We start from the raw sequence: 13,408 nt of genomic DNA, 5'->3' as shown, positions 1-13,408 counted from the left end.
AAACGGCCACGAGCGATGGATTATCTAGGCCAGGCTGTTTAAAATTCAGCGGGAACGCGAGGAGACGGTTCGAGGATCGACGGTCCTATCGGCCGCACGGTTCGCACAGGTGGTTGTGCCCGAGAGACGGCGGAACAAAAGCTGGCAAGGCTGGCGAACGCAATTACAAGCTCCGCGACCGGTCCAGAATAGAACAATCTCCGTTCATAAATTACGACCGACGTTGCCTGAATCGCCGCTCCCCGAGGCACGCTTAACCAACGTTCATTAGCTCGGTACTGATCCGTTGCGACGCGACGAACCCGATACTCGCGCGAGGTGCGCGACTCAATAATGCCAGCTGCGACGCAGCTGCGGAAAAAGATCCGCGCGGGGAGAACGACGCGAAAATCGAATCGCGGCACGAGGAATACGCGAAACTACGATCAATGATCGGCTCGATAAATCCTGGTCGACAGGATTTGGATTCATCGCGGTCGGAAGTTCGCGATTGAAAATTCAATAAAAGTTAATAAAGAGAAACAAGTACAGGTTATCTCTCTCTTAGAACACGGCATCCTTTAACACGGTTTCGCTCTAACAAGATAGGATAAATTGCAGGGACTCTCGTATAGCGCTGCAACTTATGGCAGTGTCTCGCTGTGGCGCGATAAGAAAATTGCAATTGAGACGAGGGGGTGGTTTCGCGACGCTGGGTGCAGTTGCTCGCGAATTTTTCGGCCGGAGAGCTAGCTCGGAGAGCTTTCCGCGGTTGCTTTTGTCCTCAGGTTCCCCGGCCGGGTCCCCGAAACGGGGGAGGAAAGCGGGGAACCGGATTTCCGAAAAAGGGAAAGCGACTCGGAACGCAGGTTGCCGGTGCGTCGCGAGTCGCGACCGTATGGCACGCCCACGCGAATGCGATAAATTATACGACGAGGCGGGAGCGAAGGGGTCACCATAAAAGAACCTGTTACGTTCCAGATATTAATCCGGCGAGCGGCCACGAAATCGCACGGTGTCGTGCCCCGGGGGACTCTCCCCGCGTCCCCCGTTTCGCTCGACAATAACCACCCGGCGATCCTGTTACGGCGACGTCCCGTGTTGAATCGCGATTGATCCCGCGTATCGAGGGGTCCCGTGGTCTCTATGGGGTGTCCGGACCGCGGGCAGATCCAGGAATCCTGGCGCGGGAGGGTATTTTCAATTCTATGGTGCCTGATCCGTTCGATGGGGCGCGTCGACCCTCGACGCATCCCACTCGAGCTGTCCGATGGGAGCCGATCGGACGGAAGTTAAAAACACAGGAAGGATCCTCGGTGCTCGTAAAATCGACCGCATCTCGCTCTTAATTGACTCGCGATGAAGCAGGTGTCGACGAGAGCGATCGCGTGGCCGTTGCAATAGCCGATGCGACGACGCGGCGTTCGCGCACTCGAGTTGCTCGTGCTCGGATACCGATCGCCGCACGAAATCGAGGGCTCTCGTCGTAGAGAGGGGTTCTTCCTCTCCTCCCCTGTTCGGCCAATAACCCGGCAACAGATAAACGCGAACGGGGTTATCCCGCTATCTCGTCCGCTTAATCGGCTCGCCGTTATCCCGTCGTTAAGTAGCGCACCGGCGCGCCGTCGGCGACGGCATCCTTCTCCTCCGACGACGAACAAATATCGCACAAATGGAACGCGTTCACGCGATCCTGCCGTTTCTCTCATCGTCGAATCCATGGGGCGAGCCCCACGGCCACGTCGATAATCCCCGATGTTCTTTTAATCGAATAGTTGCGCCGCGAAAGGAGAACAAGAGCCGCCTTCGGGCGCCGAACTGGCTACCGTTAATGGAGCCCTCCGGCTCGATTAAACTCCATTCGGATCCCTCCGATCCTGTTCTCGAACCCTCGAGACGCGAAGCGATAACAGAGTTTCACCTCGGTGTTTGCCGTCGAAGCGATCGATTCGCGATGCAGCCAGGAGACGCGCAATACGGATCGAAAATGGCTACCACGCTTCGACTCTGGACGTTCGCGCACGTGTATGTATATCCGTTTCGTTCGATTGACGTCACCGGCCAACAGGTAAGCAACCGGCGAAGTTAGCCAGCTGAGAAATCTCAGGCAGAAAATCGTCGATCCGTTTCTGGGTTGGCCAGCAAACGATCCGTGGTTCTCGGTCCCCTTTTATCGATCGCCCGGGCTCCAGAACCGGTAGGCGCGACGTTTCTCACAAAACGGACCCCGGTCTCGACAAAAGAAGAATAGGCGCGCGTTCTGGCCGAGCGTGTTTCTACAGGGTGTCCCGTAATTGCGTCGACACCCGGAAAGGGGTGATCTCGAGGTCATTTCGAGTAACTTTTTCCTTAGCGGAAATGCAATCCGTGGCTTCGTTTACGAGTTATCGACGAAAAACGCTGACCAATCAGAAGCGAGATCGGCTGGCGCGAGGCGGACACTTCAAGGAGCGAAGGAAGCCCGCTTTCGCTCATTGGCTCGGTCGCCTCGCGAAATTTTGCTATGGGCCTAGGTGGACCAGTTACTGAGACTAGTGGAATTGATTTCTGAAGAGATGACAAAAATCCGAAAAATGAATTCTACTAGTCTCAGTAACTGGTTCAAAATTTTGCTATCGACCTAGAGGGACCAGTTACTGAGACTAGTGGAATTGATTTTCGAGATTTTTGGATCTGTCCGGAAATCCATCCTACTAGTCTCAGTAACTGGTCCCCCTAGGTCGATAGCAAAATTTCGGACCAGTTACTGAGACTAGTAGAATTCATTTTCGGGATTTTTGGGATCTGTCTGGAAATCCATCCTACTAGTCTCAGTAACTGGTCCCCCTAGGTCGATAGCAAAATTTTGGACCAGTTACTGAGACTAGTAGGATGGATTTCCTGATAGATTGGGATGCCAGTGTAGATTGATTTTTTGTAAGTGTTATGATTACTTGTGCTAAAAATATCGCTAAAATTAACAGTTCATTATAGTTTTTTATTATTATTCTTAAGTCTGTCTCCTATGCATCTGCTATGCAACTTAATGTTTCTGGTTTCTTTGCGGTGTCTCTATATCTAAGTCTCTAAAGCAAAGGCCACCAGTGGTATACGCTTCATCATAGAGTATCTACAGACTATGCCAACCAGCGGTCGAAGCCCAGTTCCGCCCATTGGCACGGCTGCCTCGCGCCAGCTGATCTCTCGCCCCTCATTGGTCACCGTTTTTCGCAAATAACTCGCAAACGAAGCCACGGATTGCATTTTCGCTGAGGAAAAAGTTACTTCAAATGATCTCGGGAATCTCCCTTTTCCCGGTGCTAACATAATTATTGGATACCCTGTATACGCTGCTCGGGGTGGAGGCCGTTGTCTCGTAGTTTCTATTCCGCGCGAAGAGGACGTTGGAGAAAGAACATCCGAGATCTTTGAAAAAACACGGCAAAAAGCGGAAAGGTGTTCTCGGTGATCGAGGTCGGGAGACTCGGAGCGCGGAACGGGTCGCGATAGATGGAACAAACGTTTCTCGCGGCCTCGCGCCGCTGGGACACCGTTGCAGTTTCCCAATGCATCTTCGCTGCAGGGACCGTGAGGACTTCCGGTTGCGCTCGCGAGAGTAATTGGCCGCTTCCTGAGGCGGTCTCGCGATGTCGCGTGCCATCGAGGCGCTCTTCGCGGGACACCTTTGTCCCCTTGTCCTCCGTGGGACTCGCGCAAATTATAATTGCACCCTCGATCCTCTAGATATGGAGATACGTTGCCGCGGACGAGATAAGAACGACCGGGATTCCAGAGAAGCGGATTCCGCGCGGTCACCGCAACGTTTCGTAGCGAAAGGACCGAAGGAAGACGCGCTTGCTGGAAAGAGAAGCCAAAGCGAACGAGACTGCGCCGTCACGAAAGCCACAGCTGTTCGAATCGTTTGAACCGGTCGTGTACGATCGCGAAGCCGCCGAGATGGAGTCGCATGGCCACGGAATTACGCAGCGAGCACACGTCGCGAACGGAACGAGCGGATCGAGAGAATGCCGCAGCTGCGAGAGAGTTTTGTTATATCGCACTCTTATCGGCGCATCGATTCGGTTATCGTCTCGAACGATAAAGACGCTACCTCGCGAGCGGTGCCGATATATGTAACGTGGAATTGAGAGTTGCGTGTCGTTTCGGTCGTTGATCGACATTAAGATACAATCCTACGGTTGCGTCACGACAAGCGTGACTCTCGGATATTTGTTCGAGCATTTAAACGCGCCCGGATGGATTGCAGGGGAACCGAGGAATTCGCGAAGCGAATTTTTTAACGCGAGGCTCTCGAAGAAACGCTCGACGTTGGAAAGTTCGCCGCGGAAGAATGCCGAGTAGTCGCGTCGAGCTGGACGTCGCGGCGCGGCGCGACAAGGGAAAATCGAATTCAAAGCAGCCGCGCGATGTGACCTACTGCTCGAGTGACTCCATTACTCGGAAATATTCCGCGTGTTCGAACATTTAACTCAGGTGGGCAACGAGTACAGGAGGAGGAGGAGGACACGAAAGTCGGCGGGTTCGCCGCGCCTGACACCGCAAGATTCAATTTTTCATTCCCGGTGTCGCCGGGACTCGTTCTCGAAATAGTCGCGGAGAATTGTGGGAAACGTATCCGTTTCCTCGCGGGCGACTGCATTCTTTCGCCGGTTGCACGCGACGCTCGATCGAGCAGGCGAGTGGAACGAGGACGGCGATCCAAGCTCGTCCGATCGTGGAATCGATTCTCGCCGCACGTACGTCGAATGTTAATCGGCGGGGATCGATCGGCTTGCATCATTGCGAGAACATGAAAACAAGCCGGCGGGAGTTCGACGTTCTACTTTTTCCGGGGAGATTTGCTTTCGCAGCGAGTCCGAGCGTCTCCGAGCGAGTCCAAGCGACCGATAATCACGATGAAAAGTAGAGTGCCTCCGTAGGAAGTAAAAGCAAGGACGAGCGCGCGCGCGCCTCGGCTATCGGCGAGACAATTGGGCCAAGATGGTCTTTTCTCGGACCACCCATGAAATTCGTTTGACAATGCCGACCGACTCGCTTCGATCGCGTCGCACTCTACTAACCATGCCGTACGCGGATTCCGGTGCAATTATACCGCAACTTCGTCAAGCAAATGCTCCCGCGAAAAATCACGGTCTGCTCAAGTGGGCCCGATAGCGGCGAGCCGTTTGCTTTTTAAGCGGATCGCTTGCGCGCGGATTCTGCTTATTGGATTATCGATACGTAACTGCACGAACTTATGGTCCGGGAGCGAGAGCAAATCGATGTTCTCGGTATTGGCTCTCGATTAAAAAATATTTAATTCAATTCAATTCGATTCAATTTAATGTAATTACATATACGGATAAACGACCATTTTTCCAATAACAAAACAAAGGCGTCGGTTACATCGAACGGAGATAGCGAGTCGAATAAAGATAAGAAAGCATCGAACGTGACGATCTCAAGGCTGGGATTACGGGCCCGACCATAACAGTGCAGAAAGATACGCGGCGGGGATCGCTGTTTTCTTTCCGGGGTTCCCAAAGTCAGTCGGTAGCTGAAGATTCGTCGGGTTAAAAAGCGTGCCTAGATGCTCGCCGCGAAATAAAGGCATCTTTCAAGCAGAAAGTACATATACGCGGCAGCGTGCGTTTCATTCTACACCCATTTCCAATACTAGTCGGCTGAACCCGTTAAAAAACGAGTTCGCGCGGATAGCGAGGCTCTGTCCTTGCGTGCAGCAGGAAAGAAGAAAAACACGGTCGGCATATTTTGCGCCGGTCGACGACGAAGTATTCGAGCGTGTCGCCGTTCCACGTCCTTACGAAATTAGTATTGTCGTTCCCCGGCGATCCGAGCGAACGGCTCTCCGACGATCCGCGGTGCCGTCCCGGATGCTCCGCGGCGCGTGCAAAATTTTTACCAATCCCCGCGGCGCGGCGCAGTCCTTTCGAAAAACTTTCCGCGCGCGATTACGCGCCGGATCCGATCGGCGTTCGCCACGATCGCGATCAAAACCGGCGATTAAATGCCATTACGAAATCGTTCCGGCCGCGTGACACGGCGGTTTCTTGCGGCCCGGTCGGAACGTGTCCGGCGAATCGAATTAATCCGACCGATCGGAGTAAAAACGATCTCGTAAGGTCGATAACTGGAACGTTAACGCCGTATACGACCGCGATGCTATGTAACAGGTTTCGCGCGGGAATAATTGTACCGGTCACGCGATATTATAATTGAATCCCGCCGGTTTTGTATTCGGTGATCCAGTTTTGTGGGAAGATCCTGCGCGCGTGCAAAATTCAGCGACACGGATAAGAGGAATAGATCGCTTCTTTCCGCGTCGAGGAAACGGCGTAACGGTCCGAGAGAGCCACGGTTTCTACCAGGTGTCTCGCCGCGAGTCGGGCACGTCGCTCTGCTCGCCGAACGATCCCGATCCGGGTTCCGTTCGATCAAAACAAACCGCGCCGCGCGGCCCAAACGTTTCACGTGGCCCGGAATAGATCTACAAATGGATCCCCGAGGAGACCCGCGACACCGCGATAGGAGAAGTCGTCGGGGCCTTCTCGAGCCAGGATAAAAGGTCCGTTCCGAGAAGGCCGACCGAGGTGTCGAGCGAGCGAAGAACGGTGTAAAAGGATCCGTTTGCACGGCAACATTAATGGACAGATTGCCCCCGGTTTAAGCTTTGGTATAGGACACCTTAATGCCACGACCGACGCCGGTTATTGTTAGTGGTTCGAGTGGCGTAATCGTTAAACGAGCCACTTGGCATCTCGTCGATGGTATTCCGTCGTCGAAGAAGAAAAAAGGGGGAATGACCTACGTCGTTCGTCGTCGAAGGCGAATCGGACCTACGCGGAACCGCGGACATTCCTCGCTACCCTTTCCAATCGATTCGAAATCGATCGGGTCATTCTCGAAAATCGTGTACGCGCCTGTGTCGTTTCGTTCAACGTCAGGTAGAATCTCCAAGTTTGAAAGAGGAACCGCGAGGACGGTTTAATTAATTAAGGGCCGCGCGCGTCGGAAATTCCCGTCGTTTCGAAAGCTCCCTTCCAGCTGGAAGCTACGCGGGTTTCAAGACCTTCTCGAGCTTAATATCGCGTGCATTTTTAATGGAGCGCGATTCAAGGCAACTCGTGTGTTTTCCGTTTAAGGAGAATTTCCTGGCGGTGCACGCGACGATCGTCACGTAGGCACGCGAGCTTTCGTTTCGTTTCGAAGCTCCTCCGAAGCTTGAAATGACGCGGTCTCGCTACGTTTTTCTTTCGTATTTAGAGATACATAGTCGTCGATCGTTACTGAACACGGAAACGCGACGAAGTCGCCGAAGAAAAACACGCTACGACGTGGGAGAGACGTTGCTCCCTTTGGCAATCGATAGCCACTTATGGTCGGAAACGAGTGTCGACGATACCCGCGTAGTAGGAATCGCGTAAAACGTGGGGAATTTTACTTTCAAATGTGACATTATTGATATTTTACGTTCGGGACGCATGTAAAATGCACGAAGCACGATAAAGCACAGACAAATCGTACCAGCTTAAGTCGCTTTTCTTTTGTTAATTCCTTCAAATACCCACCGCCAACGTTCACCGTATGTACATGTACAAAATAACGAGCACGCTACGACGAGAACTTGCACAAAAATTATTACCGGGACCATCCACCAACTCCGACGACATACGCTAATGTCTCTCTAATTGACTTATTCACTAATCGATTATTCGACCCTTGCGGTTCGTTTTTACAGTTACGAATTGTCAATGATTATAAAAACGAGCCGCAAGGCTCGGATAATCGTCCCAAATAGTCCATTTTTCTGCACAATCCGAGCGTCAGTTAGGGAGACATTACTGTATCCACGCTCGAGACGTTGTTTGGAAACGTTGTCACGTAGGAGATTATCCTGGTATTAGGGCACGTAGTATCGAGAAACACAAAATGGGTCCTGCGTGATGGAAACCGTGGCGTGCATCCGCAGAAACGTTTCGATAAAAAGGTACAGAGGATGCTAATGTATTCCAGCAGACTCACCTGCGTTCTCCAGGGACGATCGCGAGAGCCAGAAAGAGAGAGAGAGAGGAAGAGATTTGAAAATTCGAAAGCTCCTTCACGCCATAATCGTCGGCAGTAGGCCAGCAAGAGTCCGGTTCAAGGCCGACTATGGCTCGACGAGGAATCCCGAGGAAACGGGACGCGCCGACGTCGAAGGAGTCCTCGAGGATCGACGGGAAAACGAAGGATTTCGTCGATCGACACTGTACTCGGGGCACCTATCGGGCACAACGTGCTCCCGACACAAACAAAAGATGACTGAGGGGCTACCCGAGGTGTCCTCGCCGACCGTGTTCACCTCGTCGAATTTGATCGCGGGACCCCACCCCTGCGCCGCAATAATAATAAGGACGACGATAAAGTCTATCTAATTACAAGTACATATATCGCGATGCGTGTACGACACATTTTACGTCCACATTTTCCAACGGACCCGAAAGGATCGAACGGTAGACTGCAGATTTTCTTTGTTTATAGTTACGTCACCCCCACTCCTCGGTCTTTCTATCGATCACGCGACAAAGAACAATTTTTAAGGGCTACGAACAACGTTCCGCAGCCTAGTTTCTTACGAACTAATAACGCCCGAGGAAACGATGGAATGTGAGCGATTAAGGCGAGCAAGAAAATGCGAATATACATATGTATATTCGAGTGTCAGACGTGCAGGCGACGCATGATTTTTATGGGCCGGAAACGTTGCGATTTAACGCAGTTTTTCCTGTACACGTAACGATTTGTCAGACTTTGTACATAAATGAAACTGCACAGTCGGTCGAACGCGGTGGTCGCGCCTTGCAAAGTAACCCCTTAAAAAATCCAACCGAAGACCATTGATCAAACGTTTTCGGCACGATCGGTCCTGATGCAGGGATCACATCCTGTTCAATTTTAGGCAATAAACCGAAACCGAAATGCTTTCGCGATCTATATTTCATTCGAAATTAACGAAAAGGACCTCGGCAGCGACGAAGCTACCCCCTGAAACGACCTCTCTCTAGTGACTTTTATTCTCACTTCCCGACGTCCTCGATCAAGGATGCAGTCTTCGGCGAGAAACAAGGCTAAGGACTATTTACATCGGCCAATCTATTTACAAGAGATCCGAGAGACAGCCTGACACGATTCTGACGCATAGAAAATAGCGTGAACAGGTGAAAGCAAAAGTCGGCGGTGTACGAATACCTTTTTCTGCCGTCGCGTCCAGAATCCTGATGGATTACGACGGGATTTGTCGTGCGACTGATCGATACGTGTACGATGAAAACCGCGAGCGATTAAAGTCGCCTGTAGGAACCGTTGGGATCCGACGTAACAACTCGTCGCGCGATAAATCGGAAGGCAGGCGCGCGCGCGCGCCTCTGCAGCCCCGTCAAGGGAAAAGGTGGCGAACACTGACAGGTAGCCGGAATCCGAAAAGGAACCCGTGAAATAAAGGATCGGGAGAACTTGTGACACGCCGTTGCCGTGTGGGTTGTCGAGCAGCAGCAGCGTGTTTGATTCGGTTACTCACGTATGCGCGGCTGTTGTTGCTCGCTGCCCGGTTCCAGGATCCGCGATCGGTTCTTCACTCCAGGATTTCACGAGGATCGAGCATTCGACGCGACGATCTCACACTCTCGGCAATTTTAACGGTCAGGGTGTGCCCCGAATTTCCATGCAACCAACGGCACCCGTCAAACGTGAACTACTGCTGCCGCCATCTTGACACGAGCTATTCGAACGCCGCGCCGCGGTCGATCGCCGAATCGAGAGCGCCGCCAACCGCGGGACAATTCAAACGCGCCAAAACTGCCAACCTCGACGCATGCACCGATCCTTACGTAATTTTCATGTTTCTATCCTTTGCCGTGTTTCATCGAATATATATGCAACTTCGTATATCGTAGATCGTTAAATAGCCATCTATAGAGATGTTTATCGTATAGAAACGCTTTTCTGTTATCCTTTACAAAATTTTTGTTTCAAATTGAAATAGGGTGAAATTTTATAACTAGATCGTGGATTTCTATGATAAATACATTTTTTGCAACTGACAATCACAGAATTCAAGTAAAAAATCGCGATACCCGAAGAATATTATGAAACACAGCAAATTCGATGAAAAAATTTCGTTACATTTTTTTTATGAAAACAGAAGATATTCGTCGAGCGATAGTTTCTGTTTTCCCTTTGTCTCGTCTCTTTGTACGGTTTGTCATAAAATTAATCAAGTTCTAGGAACCACAGATTACTAGGAAAAATTGTACCGAAAAATTATCCGATCGCAAATCTAAGTGGTGCAAGATATATTTCGGATAATTATTTTGTTCGGAAGTAGAGTTGGTCGAAGATTGAATTGAACGGAAAGATATTTTCGTAAGACGGGAAAACGTGTTGCGTAATTCCGTGCGGTTGATAGCGCTAGCAACGCGGCGAACGGGGTTCGCGAATAATTCGCGACGTCCCTGGCTTCGATCGAATCGACGTTTTCGCCAGCGGTAGTAGCTGTCCCTGGGCAGACTGCAACTACGAGGTGACATGGAACCACGGACCTAGTTCTCTAAATTTGGACGCACGTGCAATTCCTCTGGTACGTAGTTGTCGTGCGAGTGACATTTCTTATTCGCGAGCAAGCTCGTTCATTTTTCCAGTGGAAAAACGATCGCGAAATCCATCGTGATCGTATTAATCGGATTTTTCGACCGACTGCTTTCAGAACACGTGCGGCTCGGACTGACCACGTGGGCCGCGTGTACGAAGATAGAGAAACAAGCGCAGCCTGATCGTATCCGGGGAACCAACGATATCTCTGTTTATGGAACGACACAATGCGAAAAGAACAAGACCCGCTTTTCTACTGAATGGAAAAGAACGCAGAGAAGAAATTGCCAATCACCGAGCGCACGTGTAAATCGTTCCGAAAAGAGATAACCTTACAGGATGATATTTTGAGCGACACTAATCTCTCGTATGTTGCTTTTCTTTTTATTTCGTGAATACGATTTTTAATCTACAGACGATGTTTTCATAAAGAGACACGTGCAACGACGCATATCTATGTATTTAGATAGAAGGAAAATGTAATCTAGTTTTTAGCATCCTGTCAATTTGTAGAAGCTACTTTTAATAAGTCGATTAAACAGGGACATGTACTATTAATGTATGCATGGTAGCTAGATCGCGAAAAGACTGATAGCATAAGGAACACGAGCTGCAATACTCGATTGTCGATACAAGGACCACGGAAAGTTATGGCTGAGGAAGAACCAGAAATAAAGAAACTTAAACATTCCATTATCTCGAATCATGTCTACACTTCCGAGTTTCAGAAACTCTTTTGCGAGCACTGGCACAATTTCAGCGACGTTAAGAAAGACGATCTGGAAGTAATATCTAAACCCTTTAGGATATGCAAAATTTCTAATTTTCTCTGCAGCGAAGACTACATGGAAGAGATAAAAAATGAATTGCTAGACGTGAAGAGTAGAAGAAACAGTATAGATTTGTACCAGTTCGAGCAGACCAGCGATTTGGCCAGCGTGGATACCAAAAATATAAAGTTCTTGTTCGAAACCTTTCAAACAGATTTGGCATCATGGTTGGAACAGAACACCAAGATACAGCTCAACAAAAAAATATCTATGTCCAGCTCGTGCTATTCCGATACAGACTACTTGTTGTGCCACGACGACAACATGGGTGACAGAAGAATCGCTTTCATACTGTACCTTTCCAAGGATTGGACCGTGGAGGACGGAGGAGCTCTGGATTTATTCGACACCGATGAAAATGGATTACCCAGAAACGTTGTAAAATCTCTTGTACCGGAATACAATTCTCTTGTTTTCTTCGAAGTTGTAGATATCTCCTACCATCAAGTAGCCGAAGTAACTTCTCCGGACAAGTCACGTTGGAGCATCAATGGCTGGTTTCATGGTAATTTGAAAGAGACTGCCGCAGGTCTTGTCAGGCCTCAAAGAGTAGAGATCGAACCAAATTACATAGAACCAGAGGACACCGAAATCGTACTTGACGATTGGATAACAACTTGTTACTTATTCTCCGGTATCGTTAAGGAGATTCAACACGACATCGAACAGGAGTCGTATACATTTTTGTCCAACTTTTTGAAAGACGATGTCTACGAGAAGCTAGTGACGGACTTGATGTCGGATGCGGTCGTGTGGGAGAAGGTTGGACCAGCGGACACCCGAAACTACGAAATAGCGGACGAAGAGAGCTTACCCGAGCTTCTGAAACAGTTCTACAACATGTTCAAGTCGATTTCCATGTTCAAATTGCTGAAGGACTACACGGACCTGGATCTCGTATCGGAGAGAGAAGCTATGAAGCCGAAGATGACGATCGAGTTGCAGAGATGGTCCAAGGGCTGTTACACGCTGATATGGGATAAGACCGGGTCCCCAACCGAGTCGGCTGTCTCGGGTAATGACAAAAAATCGAGCAGCGGAAGCGTGAATCAGAACTACGAACGACCGGACGATCCGCTGGACACTCCGAGGAGCAGCAAAAGCAGCAAGAGCAGTAAAAGCAAGGACAGTCAAGAAGGGTCGCGTCATACTAGTCCGGGGAGCAATAGGGAAGACGAGGATATCAACGAGGAAGACTTGCTCAAGGCGATCCGGAAGGGTAAGTCCTCTCGACCGAAAAAGAAGAACTTGTTTCTGCGGTATTCACCGCCGAAATTGGAGAATCTTCCGTCGCAGAGATTGGCCAGGTTAATAGACAGCGACGAATCGGACGTGTCGGATATCGGGGACTACTTGTCGGATCGTCTGGACTACAGTCCCGAATACAGCGAACGCGAGGACGAGATAGACGATTTGAACTCGTCCGCTCTGGACGCGATAATTCAATTCCATACGAATCAAGTGCCCCCAGAGGACACGATAGACTACGTGAACCCGAGAGAACAGGACGGAGCGCTGATCCACGTACCTATTAAGAACAACCACCTGTGCCTGGTGTACAAAAACCATGGCATCTGTCGCGTCCACAAATACGTGAACCATTACTGTCCGGGTTACTTCTACAATCTGATCTGTACATATTACGAATAATTCGACCGGCTAGTTGGGTATTGTACAATGAATCGCGACCAAGCTACGTTCCCACGGTAAATGTATCATAGTATTCGTATTAATAAAAATTGTCAGTATTTATCGCCGGACACCAACATATTTCTCTAGCTCTATTATTGTCTAATCGGAATCAAAGATGGAATTAAGTTATTAAACGCTAGAGTTCGAAACTGTGATCGCATTTCAATGTTACCCCGATACGATCCCATTTCTAAATCAGAACTGTCCTAGGGGAAACGATCGAGAGAGGGATTATATACTCGTGCTACTTTAAGAAAACCACAGTGCACAAAACATTCTCA

At 49.9% G+C, this 13,408-nt stretch overlaps 2 protein-coding genes across 4 annotated transcripts in view; one reads left to right on the top strand and one right to left on the bottom strand.

Annotated features, from left to right (window-relative positions):
* Positions 1-13,408, bottom strand: part of LOC117218833 (uncharacterized) — a 37,241-nt gene that overhangs the window by 17,823 nt on the left and 6,010 nt on the right. The window lies entirely within an intron of this gene.
* sud1 (Prolyl 3-hydroxylase sud1) lies at positions 10,297-13,276 on the top strand. The gene is made up of 2 exons (XM_033467508.2): positions 10,297-10,594; positions 10,721-13,276. Exon 2 carries the CDS (start codon positions 11,256-11,258, stop codon positions 13,083-13,085), a length of 1,830 nt encoding a protein of 609 aa, XP_033323399.2. The 5' UTR covers positions 10,297-10,594; positions 10,721-11,255; the 3' UTR covers positions 13,086-13,276.

Source organism: Megalopta genalis, chromosome 4 (assembly GCF_051020955.1).
Source record: "Megalopta genalis isolate 19385.01 chromosome 4, iyMegGena1_principal, whole genome shotgun sequence".
In the NCBI taxonomy this organism is placed as follows: Eukaryota; Metazoa; Arthropoda; class Insecta; order Hymenoptera; family Halictidae; genus Megalopta; species Megalopta genalis.
Note: the sequence above shows the minus strand (reverse complement) of the source record. Positions and strands in the feature narration are given on the sequence as shown.

What these genes read in the sequence shown, in the direction of transcription:
- sud1 (XM_033467508.2), top strand. Translation starts at nt 11,256, where the DNA reads ATGGCTGAGGAAGAACCAGAAATAAAGAAACTTAAACATTCCATTATC.